Raw genomic sequence first — 15,000 nt, 5'->3', positions numbered from 1 at the left:
AACTTTGACGGATTATTAGATTTTAATCTTCTTTTTTTTTTTGTGAAGGAATCATATCAACGTGTACGTTATTTGCAGGTCTGATAACTCAAATTGTTATGGTCTTGTTGTTGTAATGAAACTACTCTCAAACTAGAGCGAATTATTGTCCATTACAATGCATATTTATGCACGTCGAAGCATATCTATGGTCCTCAATAAAACAATTATCCAAATTTAATAAATTGGTTATTAAATTGATTTTCAGCGTTTTCATCATCTCGAAATAATTGCGCTGTTGTTTTTTTTTTTCGCGGTGGGATTCATTTTTGAGATGCACTTTGAATTTCTTACCGTAAGAGATTTCAATAAATTTGATAGAGTGTGATAGGATAAGGGAAGGTCAGCGTATTGAGAGACGTGAACTTTCTAGAAATACATGGAAACTAAAAGACATCATAAGCAGAAGTAGTAGAAGTAGTAGTTACAGAAGAAGTAGTAGCAATATTTGTAGTAGCAGCAGCAGCAGTAGTAGTAGTATTTGTAGTAATAGTAGTAGTAGTAGTAGTAGTAGTAGTAGTAGTAATAGTAGTATTAATAGTAGTAGTAGTAGTAGTAGTAGTAGTAGTAGTAGTAGTAGTAAATAGTAGTAGTAGTAGTAGTAGTAGTAGTAGTAGTAGTGTAGTAGTAGTAGTAGTCGTAGTCGTAGTCGTAGTCGTAGTAGTAGTAGTAGTAGTAGTAGTAGTAGTAGTAGTTAGTAGTAGTAGTAGTAGTAGTAGTAGTAGTAGTGTAGTGTAGTCGTAGTCGTAGTCGTAGTGAGTAGTAGTAGTAGTAGTAGTAGTAGTTAGTAGTAGTAGTCGTAGCGTAGTAGTAGGTAGTAGTCAGTAGTAGTAGTGGTAGTAGTAGCAGGCAGCAGTAGGTAGTAGTAGTAGTAGTAGTATAGTAGTAAATAGTAGTAGTAGTAGTAGTATGTAGTAGTAGTAGTAGTAGTGTAGTTGTGTTGTTGTGGTTGTTATAGTACAGATGGATAACAGCAAATTGATAAGTATATAAGTAGACGAATAGATACAAAAATGGATGAAAACGACAAATAGATAGATGAATAAATAGATAACCAGTAGTTAGATAGATAGATAGATAGATAGATAGATACATAGATACATAGATAGATAAATAAATAGATAGCTAAATAGATAGATAGATAGATAGATAGATAGATAGATAGATAGATAAATATTGAATTGTGTTGGATACAAATATCGTACGAATAGTGCTCGACATGTAGCAATGGAGCGAATTATTATTTTGATATTTATAACTCATGTAACACACAGTCCTGACGATGACTGAAAAGGCCTGAATCGTCGATGTAGACTGACTCCAACATTGTGGTAAATATTAAAATGATAGATAGATAGATAGATAGATAGATAGATAGATAGATAGATAGATAGATAGATAGATAGATAGATAGATAGATAGATATAGTATCACGATTATATCTTTTCTCTTTGAATAGGAATGGAGCCCGAGTTTTCGTGTTCTTCAATGAACGAAACCACATTGTCTCAAGAGATATTTCGTGACACCAACGAGTCAACCTCATTCCAAAGTTCATACGAGGATTGTCAAGTCCAAATCACATCAAACTCATCAGGACAAATCAAACACGTGGAGACAATTGGCTGTAGAGAGGGATACGATTACAGGGGAGGTAAACACGTGTCCATCATCACAGAATGGGATTTAGTCTGTGACTCAATGGGCATAGGTCAGATGGCTCAGTCTTCATTGGCATTGGGTGGAGTTACTGGAATTCTTTTGGCATCCACATTTTCTGACATGTATGGTAGAAAGAAAGCTTTAATGATTGCTGGTGCGCTATGCTTAATGTCACTTTTGTGTTCAGCTTTTGCCCCAAATATTTATGTGATGATCTTTCTCCGATTTTTTACTGGCTTTTTTGGTTTTGGAATAAATTCGACAACATTTGTCCTCGGCTCGGAGCTGCTGTTATCAAAACATCGGGAAATCTTTGTTTTCTATCATGAGTTTGTATGGGCCATTTTTTCTCTGATTCTGTCAGGTATAGGGTATATCTTCCGTGATGAAGACTGGAGATACTTACAAATATGCTTAGCTATTTGTTGTTTGTGTCCTTTGTTTTTAATGTGTTTTGTGGATGAATCTAGTTCATGGTTATACAGTAAGGGTAATTTTATACAAGCTACAAAAAACCTGAAAAAGGCTTGTCACCTAAACAGGTTAGAGTTTGACCAGATCAAAGGCACATGGGAAAGATTATGCAGTCAAGGAAACAAAAGACATGCCACTGAGAAAGCTGCCACGAACTACAACATTTTGGATATTTTTCGAAATAAAAATCTTCGCCTTTCTGCCTGCATTGGCTGGTACTTGCTTTTTACGAATAATCTCAGCTTTTTTGGACTTTATTTGAGTGCATCAACGCTTGCAGGAAATCTTTATGTCAACACTGCTCTTATGGCAATTCTAGGTTTCCCTGCATGTCTTTTAATTATCCCTCTGCTCAGATATAAAGGGAGACGATTTGTTATTATATTTTTCATGGTCATGGCGGCTGTCTGCCTTATAGTATCCACATTGCTTGATTGTGTCCTTTCAACACACACGCAGTACATCGCCTACACATCCACTGCATTTTTCCTGATAGGCAGACTTGCAGTTGGTAGCAGTTATACCGTTTTGTGTCTTTATATCCCAGAATTGTTTCCAACTACTCTCCGATCATCCGGTGCAGGTTTCTGTATAACCGGAGCGGGCGCCGGAGGAATGCTTGCTGCCTATCTGCTTCCATTACATTCCTTGGCACCGTGGGCACCTGGCACAGGCTTAGTTTGTATTTTGATTATTGCCATACTTTCATTGTCAACGCTATCCGAGACTAAAGGCAAACAACTGGCTTCTACTATTGAATGTTAGTCTCTTGTCGTGACACGGTGACGAGTATTATTAGATTGATATTAAGATGCTTCGGACGTAAATTTGCTTGAAGTTTGGAATAATAAAAAATATGTTAGAATACTGTCAAATGCGATGAACTTGTCACAATGGAAATATTTGCCTCGTTTAGGCTGAACTATTTTAGCATTATATGCCTTTCTGATGCTTTTCTTCTTTTTAAAAGACTCAATTTATTATCAAATAAGTCAATTCCCCCAAATCTCCTGTACTCTCTAATTCTTCCGTTGTTTTTAAAAACAGTATAAGCAATGTTAATAAAATAGTACATACTGTGTCCTTTAATAAAACGGCAGAATTGGTCCAAATCTAAGAGGTAAAGTTTCCCTCTGTGCAAAAATTAACTCATGCGACAGTAGATTTAGATTCTTAACTCCGCGATCAAATTTGTATAAAATGTCAATTAAAACTTCTTCTATTTTTTTAATGGATTTCTTCAAATTAAAAAAAAAGATGCCATCCAAATTGCCACAGTAAAAATAAATTGACATGGACCTGAGCTGAGCAAATTGTTTGGCCTGATTAAGGCATTTCACCTATTAGCCATTCACTGTCTCACTTTATTTTTGATGTTTGTGCTCCAAGAGGATTGAAATGCCAGTAGTCTTATTTTAGAATTGCAATATAAATTTTTAAAAATATAGATAGATAAATAAACCAAACCAAAACAAACAATGTTTTTACCATCCAATTTTCTTCATTTTTACTGGCGCTGATATAATCTAGATGTGTTGCGAGCGCCATAAAACCCTTACAAACAAACAACCAACCAGTGCAATGTAAGACACATTTGTCGGGGGTATCTGCTGACTGAATGGACTGAGTACAAAGGGTGATAGGGATCACAATGCACAATTGAGAAATGGTTGCTGGTACTATGTACCTAAATTATACCAATGATGAATAAAAGTGATACGATATCATAAAGACTCAACTTGTGATCTTCGTAATTTTCTTTCTTTCTATCTTGTTATTTTGTTGTTGTTGTGTGATTAGATGATTATTTATTCTTTTTAATTGATTCCATGCCGTGTATTGATGTTAGTCACATTTTAAATATGCTATTTCATTGTTAATCCTTTATTCTCAATGTGTGCCTCAAAAGGAATTTTGAATGTAACAGACCAGTTACACGCAACCGATGGGAATTTCTCTTGACATCCTATGGGATTACCAGAGTGGAAACACAATTCCCTGGGTGGGGCTTCTTACATCCTATAGTGGGCAGGGAGGCACTTACTGTGTCTTCTATCTCCCTATATCTGTTTCCCAACATGCTTTTTGTCTCAGTCTTTGAATGAGTTTACTTCGTTTTGTCCAGGCCCTGACCGGATACCCTAGCTGGGAGGAAAACAGTAAAATGTATAGTTCGAGTTTTGGGAGATGATATTTTTTGTATTTTTAATCATTTCTCTGTTATGCATTGCATTGTTTTCACATAAAATACGTGGTTTGTAAAGATTTGAGTGTGTTCATCTTAATGGGGATCTGTGCTTGTGTCAGATGAGACATTTAGGTGATCTTAGACTTAGTACACTGATAGTGTGCTCTTGGAATCTATATCTGTTACCTATTCGAATTAAATAACCTTTGTCTTACTTATTCTTGGGTGCTTTAATTGTAATTCTAGACCTTTTTATTATCACTCTATCACATCCTCTTTCTTTTTACTGGCGCTGATATGACCTAAATGTGTTGCAAGCGTAAAACCCTTACAAGGAAACAATTAATCAATCTGATGGAATGGGGTCATTTCTTGGAATAATAATACATGGAAGGTAAGCGGCTTCGTTCGCGAGGTCGCAAAGTTGATGCCAGTGGGCGGAGCTTAGCCGCCATATTGAGAAGCCCAGGAAACGATTGTTTATCATAGAAACTATAGACTTGAGTGATGGAAATCATCTTGTGTTGCCGATTAAAATACTCACTTACTAAGGGAATTTAGTCATTGTGATGTTGTAAAATACCTTGCAAAGGCAATATTAATTAAATTAATTTCTTCGTTCAATTCTGAAGCCAAAGCACTATCACTACGCACGGTTCGATTTCCTTTGCTTGTTGGTTATGACATGAATAAGGAAAAAGGGAGGAGTATGAGTAAACACTTGTAAAATATCAAGCAACCGAACAGAAAGTAATGGAAGTGCAAGCTCGAATTAAAGATATCGAAAAATAAAAAGTGGATCCGGTCGGAATCGAACCTGCGTGTCACGAGACGGCATATTTCGCTTGGCCAAGAAGAGAGAACAGCAAGTAGACCATTCGGTCATCCGCTACCAATCTTACTGGTCACAGTGGCTCAGTTGGTTAGAACGTTGGCTTCGTAACCAGGAGGTCTGGGGTTCGGTTCCCGGCCGCGTCATGCTCGTCCAAAGCAGAAAACCCCACATGAACCCAACCACAACCGAGCTATTTCGGTCAAGGACAAGGGCAGAAAGCAGACGTTACAAAAGATAAGGGGGTAAAAGTAGAAGAAAGCATACATCTCCTGTTAGAATGCAGGAGGCCCTCCCAACCACCCACCACTTTAAGCTGACTCTTACAGCACAAAGTTTCGGGGTAGGAATCACATTAAAAATCAGGTCACCACTACACGACCACAATTCTTAATCCGTCCACAGCTAGATTAGATTTCACGTCAAATATGAGTCGATCCTGTACAGTTTTCATCACAAATTGGTCTAAAGCGCGCTCGAGTCGCATCACATGGACTATCTCTAGGTGAAACTGCATAAGTCAGTCATGTATAGACAAAAGTACGTTTGGTTTTGGTTCGGTTCAACTCAAACCTAGCCATGAAAGGGTTAATGGTGACAACTTAAAATGTGGACGTACCACTGCAGCTATAGTGTAGTAGAGTAAGCTACCCAATTGCTGCTGGGTGGACAGGGGGAACCGGATAAAAATTATGGCTGCAAAGGGACTCGAACCCGAGACCTTTAGCGTGACAGTCCAATGCTCTACCAACTGAACTAACGGGACCCCCGCTACTAGAGCTATGAATTACCATAATTCATCAAAAATTAAGTCACAAAATGCTATTTACATTTTATATTTATTTGTGTAAAGTGACAAAAAAAAAAAGACATTATTACACAAAATATCATGGTCACACAAAAAGGTTCATTGTTTGATCATAATTCAATAAGATTTCAAAATAAAACAAAAATCCCAGCAATTTCATTACTAGTTCATCATTAATAGTTATTACAGAAGTCTGTTATGGCGAGACTGGATTTTACGTCATTCATCATTCAATCCTCTACAGTTCAGAAATTAGCCCCTGTGATGCGACTCGAGCCCTCCGAGTGCTCGAGGTGAAAGCTGTAGCGGATGGAATGTTTGACGTGAAATTCAGCCTAGCCAGGAAAGGGTTTTACACAAACATATTTGCCTCTTTAAAAAAATCACACAAGTTAATAATGACATTGTTACTGCCCTGTAAATAAAATAAATTTGTTAAGAACTTGACGGCTTTTACACATTAGCTTCTTTTTCAATTGTTCAGTGTAAAGTTTACCAGCATAGAAATACCTGACCTGAATATATTTCTCAGCTATTGCTTTTAGTAGAAGAATCAAATGATTCTCAATCCCCTCATGATCAAACATATGGGAATGAAATAATGTAGAAAAAACGGGTTTATTGACGAAAGACTTCATGATGCTTTGCAAAAGCTTATGGCAATCATATCGATTGAAATGAAAATGATCTTGACCTACAGTTGCAACATATTTTCTGAAATGCTTTTCAGAAATTAAACAGACATCAATAACACCCTTAGAAGGAATTTGCAACCCCCCTTTGTTCTTAAGAGCAATCAAAGAATGTATGTCAGATAGCTCATTTTCAACTAATGCATTTGAACAATGTTCACAAAGAATTCTTTGTTTCAATTTAAATGCAACAAATCCAGCAATGTAGACGACAATTTTATTTGAACAAGTGGACAACTGATCATAGTTTACATCAAAATCAAATGAACTACTGCTACTGATATCACTACTTTCACACACCTCTTCAGACAAGACTCGGTTTGTTGATAAAGATGCATTGATTCGAATCCCAGAAGGTACATCACGGCTTAAATTCTCTCGGCTGGAAACACTTAGAATGGGTACGGATTGCAGAGGCAAACAGTTCCCTCTTTTCACTTCTTCAATTTCATTGTGCGTGAGGAGTTGCTTGTATGCTTTTGAGAACTGTCTAGCTGTTGGATTGTTATTGCAGCCTCCCATACTTCTTACCTTACCAAAAAAAAGTTCAATGTGATCTTGACTAAACTTGTAGGTCAATAAAAATTTCATACATGAATCTTCAGACATTACCAAACGTCTGTAAATGGAAATAACACTATCAATACAAACAAGAAAACCAAGAAAGCCAGTCTTTCTTCTACTGGAAACAAGAGACATACCATTAACAGATAATGTCATGGACAAAATATAATTTTTAACTTTTGAGAGAAATTTTTCAGTTGCTTCAAAATTACATTTACTCAATGGGGATTTCCATCCAAATGCCTTCATATTTCTAGAATTAAGGATATCAAACAAACAATTAAACATTTTCAAAAACTTAATAGTTGCCTCACATCCTTCAAAACCAGGGATATTTTCTTTAAGACAAAATTCAAGAGAAGAAGAAACTGAATCACTAAGAGTTTGAGCAGCTAATTTTACATTCATTTTTTTCTTAAACCATTGCACATGACTTGCTTGTAATTTATTACCCAGGTGCAATCCTTCTCTTTCTTGTAACTTATGTAATATTTCAATATAGTCCAATTCGATAAAATCATTACCTACACAAAAAGACTTTTTTTCTGCAAAAGTATTCCTTACCAATTTCAACATATGACAGGCATCAAGAAAAACATAAATAGGCGAATCAGTAACAGGATGAGAAAAATATGGCTTTATTTTATCACTATCTACAATTACACCAAGAGACTTCAACATAGACATATTTGATGGACAACCGTCATGTGTGATTGACACTATCTCAACACCTACTTCATGCAGTTTTTTAATACATGAATTCAATAAATTTTTTTTTTCCACCCCATTCAAACCATCTAATAAAAAATACCCAACAGGCAATTTCCAACTGCTATTTAAGCATACTATCATAAAAGTTAGAGCTTCCTTTGCTACGGGAAGATTATCATCATCAATTCCTGTACCAACATCCACATAGCCATGATACTTGCTGCCATCCCATTCCACATGTTGCCTAATAGACATTTCATCCATGACAAGATTACATAGAAAAGGTTTTGCAACCTTTGACAGTTGTACAATATTGGAAAGAAAAGTAAAAGCTGATTTAGTAAAACCAGGTGACCCATCCACAGTTTTATACCACTTAGAAATAGTTTTTGGATGAGGAAGACAAGTATCAAAAGCTTTTCTTACATATCGATAAGCTTTAGGGGAGTAAAAATGCAATGTCATAGCAAAACTTCTAATTTCTGGAGAATACTTTACAGGTACAGACATATTTTCCATCTTCGCTAATTTCCGTTTCAATAAATCACCAACCCCACCCCCACATCTTTCTAAAATATCTACACTAGAGTCACTAATCATCTTTTTGTTTCTAAGCTCCATTACTATACTTTTTAAGTCTGCATTTTTTTAAATTAAACGTCTTTTCGACTGCTGAAGCATTTTAATTTTCTTTCTGCATGATTCTAATTTATGACTTTTATCTTCTAGAGCTCTTTTAAAATTTTGTTTGGTTGGTGTATCAACACTCGTAGAAGTAGAAGGGATAGCAAGATCATTTGGCAATGGAGCATTACAGTTGTCTGAATTAGAAATGGAAGGGGGAGGCTCTCTTTGAGCTGGCGGTTTTCTAGCTTTGTCCCCCGAATTTTGATAGTAAGAAGGAAAAGACAAAAAGATAGTAGGTACTGCACCTTCTCTCAATCGAACAATATTGACAGAAGTTCTGTCAATGCATTTCTCCTCAAAGTGGACAGAACAGACAACAGTATATTTGGAGGGAATAAAATTTTCCCTTCTTATGGAATTTATCCACAGCTTTCTCCGCTCTTCATCCTTGGGGAATCTGAAAAAAACAAAACAACAACACATTGTTGTCACTAATGTCTTAAAATAGCATTACAACATTATTGGTCACCTGGTAACATTCTTACTGTGACTGAGTGAGAAACATGGGTGTGCTATTCTGTGTGGTAGCAAACCATTTGTTCGAATAGCACTGTTGTTGATACAACCAAGTGTTAACCCTTTCACAGCTAGTCTGGACTTCACGTAAGATATCATTCGATCCTCTACAACTTTCACTGAGATATGAGTCCTGTGATTCGCCTCAAGCACTCGAGGCACATCACAGGGACAAATCTCTACGTCAAAACTGCAAAAGACAGTCATACATCGACAAAAGTAGGTTAGATTTCCGTTCGGTTGAATGTAACCTAGCCGTGAAGGGATTAAAACAAGGCTATTTTATTTAATGCACACATAAGGTTGGGAAATGAGTTGGTACTTTTTCATATCAACAAGACCTTGTAGCTTAGCAAGTAATGTAATCCTTTAGACGTATGATCATAAATGTTTTAGTTAGCAATAAAAGAAAAGTACTCACTTGTGAAAGGTGATTCCTGTACCCTTCTCCCTCTCAGAGCGATTGGTGCAGCCAAATGCGCAACAAGCAGGCATCTTTGGTTATTCCTGTAGAACACAATGAATAATTAATATGGTTCAAAAATATTTTCCAAGAATGAGTGATAGGTCAGTGTGATGAAAATGTACAACGAATTCTTTTAGACAGAAGATGAAATAAACGTTAGATAGTAAAATCCAACCAATCTTAAGCCTTTTACGGTTAGGTTGGATTTCAACCGAACCGAAATCTAACCTACATTTGTCGATAAATGACTGACTTTTGCAGTTTTTACCTAGAGATTAGTCCCCCATTTTGAAATTTGATGCACACATAGTCAGCAAATGAGTTAGTACTTTTCATCTCAACAAGACCTTCTTGTAATCTTGTAGCTGAGCAAGTAATCCTTTGGACGTATGATCACAACAGTTAGCAAAAAAAGAAAAGTACTCACTGATGGACGGTGATTCCTGTAACACTATCCTTATCACTGCGATTGGTACAGCCATATCATCTTTGGTTAGTCCTTTCAAAGTGACTTTTCTCACCCCCGGATGCTAGTCTTCATAATAGTACACCCCCCGGATGCTAGTCTTCATAATAGTAGTCCACAATTGTTGTATGTTTAATCCAAAGGTTGTAATGCAGTAATTTGTTAAGTTTCTTGTCACAAGTTGCACAATTTTTAAAAAAATCAATCAAATCCAAATCGCAAAAAGCCGGCGACGTTTTTTTTCAGTAATCCAATCGGCCGGGGGGGGGGGGGGGGGGGGGGGGTGAGAATACAGGCAGCCTAGTCCTTTATTCCTGTAGAACAAAATATTTTCCAAGAATGAGTGATAGGTCAGTGTGATGAAAATGTACAACGAAATCTTTTAGAGAGAAGATGAAACATTACTATTAATGTTAGATAGTAAAATCCAACCAATACTAACCGTCCAGCTTCAGCTAGAGCCAAGCCAAGGCCAAGGGTGACGAAACAGTCTCTGGTCATCGAGAGTCAAAGGCTTTCCGTCAGTAAAATAATGTCGATCTAAGACTAATAATAAACATCGCCTTTACCATATACATCCGATAACTAAAACAAATGAAAAAACGATTAGACTAGAATCTATACTTGTTTTAAGAAAATCAAAGTGGCTGAAAACTGAAAGTGAAAGTGAACGTGCCATGCCATAGCCACATCACATTCACAGGGAGAGATATCTGAATTCGACTCAACTTAGCTATCAAATAGTTTTATTTCATCGTTAAGCATGATTTAACTGATAAAACGTATTTGCAAACATAATTATGAAACAAATTTAAGGTTGATACTTACTTGGAAGGAAAAACATACACTGATCATCTTGATTTGGATGTCCACCGATGAGTGAATCACCGTAACTACGGCCGTAACGCAGGAATGTTTTGGTATTCCCAATATGGCGGATGCGGCCAACGGTTGGCTTCAGTATTATGACGTCATCTTCCTTCCATCTATTTTTATTCCAAGGGTCATTTGCTCTCCCATCCTGGACAGGGAAGCTACTCTTGCGGTGTCTTTTATCCCCTATATACGTTCTCATTTTCCAGGTTGGTTTCTGTCTGTGACTTGAACTGAGACTACTTGGTTTGTCCTGCCGGAGTCCTAACTAGAGGAGACACTGTCAAATTCATGGTGTATTTTTTTATGGGGGGAGGGGGGGGGGGGGAGATGATATTTTTTCTCTCTTGTAAATCATCTTTCTGCAATGTGCTATTTAATTTTATTTTTAATGTTTTTGAATATAATATTTTGTGAACATTTGAGTGTATTCCTCTTTGGATATTGTCCTGTGTCTGGGTGGGACTTTAATGTGATCTCAAATTAAATTGTACATCGATGGTTTGCTCTTGGAATGGCTACCTCTATTCCTTATCTAATCAATTTCCCTTTTGTCCTACTTTTTCTCGCGTGCTTTCAATTGTAAATTTGGAATTATTTGAATAGCTCATCTTCTTCCATGCTATTGGCGCTGATATGACCAAAAAGTGTCACAATCGCCGTAAAACCTTTAAAAACAAAGTCAAGCAAGCATTATAATTTGCTAGCTATCTGTCCTAAAAAAAAAAATCTGGACGGCTGTAATTATATCATATCATTCTTCATGACTATTCATATCACGGTTGTAAAAGATGTGATTGTTGTTGTCTCGTGACGAACATCAAGGTTTATTTTGAATTCAGAATATGACGACTTCGGATCGACAAAAGTACTCTACTGTACCAAACAGAAAGAGGGAGGAGGGGGTGTGCACTTTGGCTAAACTTCAATGTAACTTCAATGGTTTTTTTATCCCACATATAGATAGTTCGAAGTTGACGTCACTCCGGTCTTTGTTATTGTTTTTTGCCATCCGCGTTTATGAGTAATTCTCACTAAACCGTATTAACCTGACTATAAACGTTCATGGTTACACCAAGAAGCTTATAATATGAACTGGAGTGAGAGGCTGTGACGTCAGCGTGCACATTTTAACTACCTGCTCGCGTGCCGAGACTGGAGCGCTGGCCGCCATGCCCATTGTGGCAAGAGGAGGGTTGCTAAGTGGTTGTTTATCACGCACCGCCCCGCTTGCTATTGTATTTTGTGCTTTGTTTTAGTCGTTGTTGGTGTTGATGTTAAGACGGGTAGTAGTAGTAGTAGTAGTAGTAGTAGTAGTAGTAGTAGTAGTAGTAGTAGTAGTAGAGGTAGTAGTAGTAGTAGTAGTAGTAGTAGTAGTAGTAGTAGTAGTAGTAGTAGTAGTAGTAATGGTAGTAGTAGTAGTAGTAGTAGTTGTTGTTGTGGTTGTTATAGTACAGATGGATAACAGCAAATTGATAAGTATATAAGTAGACGAATAGATACAAAAATGGATGAAAACGACAAATAGATAGATGAATAAATAGATAACCAGTAGTTAGATAGATAGATAGATAGATAGATAGATACATAGATACATAGATAGATAAATAAATAGATAGCTAAATAGATAGATAGATAGATAGATAGATAGATAGATAGATAGATAGATAGATAGATAGATAAATAGATAGATAGATAAATATTGAATTGTGTTGGATACAAATATCGTACGAATAGTGCTCGACATGTAGCAATGGAGCGAATTATTATTTTGATATTTATAACTCATGTAACACACAGTCCTGACGATGACTGAAAAGGCCTGAATCATCGATGTAGACTGACTCCAACATTGTGGTAAATATTAAAATGATAGATAGATAGATAGATAGATAGATAGATAGATAGATATAGACTCTATAGATAGATAGATAGATATAGTATCACAATTATATCTTTTCTATTTGAATAGGAATGGAGCCCGAGTTTTCGTGTTCTTCAATGAACGAAACCACATTGTCACAAGAGATATTTCGTGTCACCAACGAGTCAACTTCATTCCACACTTCATACGAGGATTGTCAAGTCCAAATCACATCAAACTCATCAGGACAAATCAAACACTTGGACACAATTGCCTGTAGAGAGGGATGCGATTACAGGGGAGGTAAACACGTGTCTATCATCACAGAATGGGATTTAGTCTGTGACTCAAAGGGCATAGGTCAGATGGCTCAGTCTTCATTGGCGTTGGGTGGACTTACTGGAATTCTTTTGGCATCCACATTTTCTGACATGTATGGTAGAAAGAAAGCTTTAATGATTGCTGGTGCGCTATGCTCAATGTCACTTTTGTGTTCAGCTTTTGCTCCAAATATTTATGTGATGATCTTTCTCCGATTTTTTACTGGCTTTTTTGGTTTTGGAATAAATTCGACAACATTTGTCCTCGGCTCGGAGCTGCTGTTATCAAAACATCGGGAAATCTTTGTTTTCTATCATGAGTTTGTATGGGCCATTTTTTCTCTGATTCTGTCAGGTATAGGGTATATCTTCCGTGATGAAGACTGGAGATACTTACAAATATGCTTAGCTATTTGTTGTTTGTGTCCTTTGCTTTTAATGTGTTTTGTGGATGAATCTAGTTCATGGTTATACAGTAAGGGTAATTATATACAAGCTACAAAAAACCTGAAAAAGGCTTGTCACCTAAACAGGTTAGAGTTTGACCAGATCAAAGGCACATGGGAAAGATTATGCAGTCAAGGAAACAAAAGACATGCCACTGAGAAAGCTGCTACGAACTACAACATTTTGGATATTTTTCGAAATAAAAATCTTCGCCTTTCTGCCTGCATTGGCTGGTACTTGCTTTTTACGAATAATCTCAGCTTTTTTGGACTTTATTTGAGTGCATCAACGCTTGCAGGAAATCTTTATGTCAACACCACTCTTATGGCAATTCTAGGTTTTCCCGCATGTCTTTTAATGATCCTTTTGATGAGATATAAAGGAAGACGATTTGTTGTTATATTTTTCATGGCCATGGCGGCTGTCTGCCTTATAATATCCACATTGCTTGATTGTGCCCTTTCAACACACACGCAGCACATCGCCTACACATCCACTGCATTTTACCTGATAGGCAGACTTGCAGTTGGTAGCAGTTATACCATTTTGTGTCTTTATATCCCAGAATTGTTTCCAACTACTCTCCGATCATCCGGTGCAGGTTTCTGTATAACCGGATCGGGCGTCGGAGGAATGCTTGCTGCCTATCTGCTTCCATTACATTCCTTGGCACCGTGGGCACCTGGCATGGGCTTAGTTTGTATTTTTATTATTGCCAAACTTCTATTGTCAACGCTATCCGAGACTAAAGGCAAACAACTGGCTTCTACTATTGAATGTTAGTCTTGTGTCGTGACACGGTGACGAGTATTGATATTAAGGTGCTTCGGACCTAAATTTGGCAGAATTTTTACAAGTGTCGTTGTTTGAAGTTTGAAATAATAAAAATTTGTTATAATACTGTCAAATGGGATGAGTTTGTCACATTGGAAATGTTTGCCTCGTGTTGGCTGAACCATTTTCAGCGTTATTAGCCTTTCTTTTTAAAAGGCTCAATTTATTATCAAAGAAACACCTGCCCCAAATCTACTGTAATCTAATTGGTCCAAATCTAAGAGGCTAAGTCTCCCTCTGTGCTAAAGTTAACGCACGCGACAGTAGATTTAGATTCTCCACGATCAAGTTTGTTTAAATTTTAAATTAAAACTTGTTCTATTCGTCTAATGGTTTTCTTAAATAATAAAAAAAGATGGCATCCAAATTGCCACAGTAACAATAAATTGACATGGACGTGAGCTTGCAAATCGTATGGGGTAGTTGCACACATGTAAAGGCTTATAATCGTATAGTGGCATGTTGATTGTTGGTGATAGTATTCCTTTGCATTGTGGTGTAGATTGTAGTTTTCCCCAAAAATTCTTGCGTAAACTTCTTGCATAAGCTTACTCTCT

The 15,000-nt window shown here is 36.8% G+C and overlaps 2 protein-coding genes across 4 annotated transcripts in view; both read left to right on the top strand.

Moving 5' to 3' along the window:
- Positions 1-3,651, top strand: part of LOC144972448 (solute carrier family 22 member 6-A-like) — a 15,589-nt gene extending 11,938 nt beyond the window's left edge. For all 3 annotated transcript variants that reach the window (XM_078913629.1, XM_078913631.1, XM_078913630.1), the window contains exon 3: positions 1,499-3,651. In XM_078913629.1, coding sequence (XP_078769755.1) covers positions 1,499-2,940 — 1,442 coding nt within the window. In that variant the 3' untranslated portion in view covers positions 2,941-3,651. The remainder of the gene's footprint in view (positions 1-1,498) is intronic.
- Positions 3,652-12,960: 9,309 nt separating this feature from the next.
- Positions 12,961-15,000, top strand: part of LOC144974077 (solute carrier family 22 member 6-A-like) — a 2,711-nt gene continuing 671 nt past the window's right edge. Inside the window, exon 1 of the mRNA XM_078916967.1 lies at positions 12,961-15,000. This exon is cut by the window's right edge and continues 671 nt beyond it. Coding sequence (XP_078773093.1) covers positions 12,980-14,392 — 1,413 coding nt within the window. The 5' untranslated portion in view covers positions 12,961-12,979 and the 3' untranslated portion in view covers positions 14,393-15,000.

This window comes from Berghia stephanieae, chromosome 5 (assembly GCF_034508935.2).
Source record: "Berghia stephanieae isolate SIO BIC M18660-M18661 chromosome 5, UCSD_Bste_1.3, whole genome shotgun sequence".
NCBI classification, from domain to species: Eukaryota; Metazoa; Mollusca; class Gastropoda; order Nudibranchia; family Aeolidiidae; genus Berghia; species Berghia stephanieae.
Note: the sequence above shows the minus strand (reverse complement) of the source record. Positions and strands in the feature narration are given on the sequence as shown.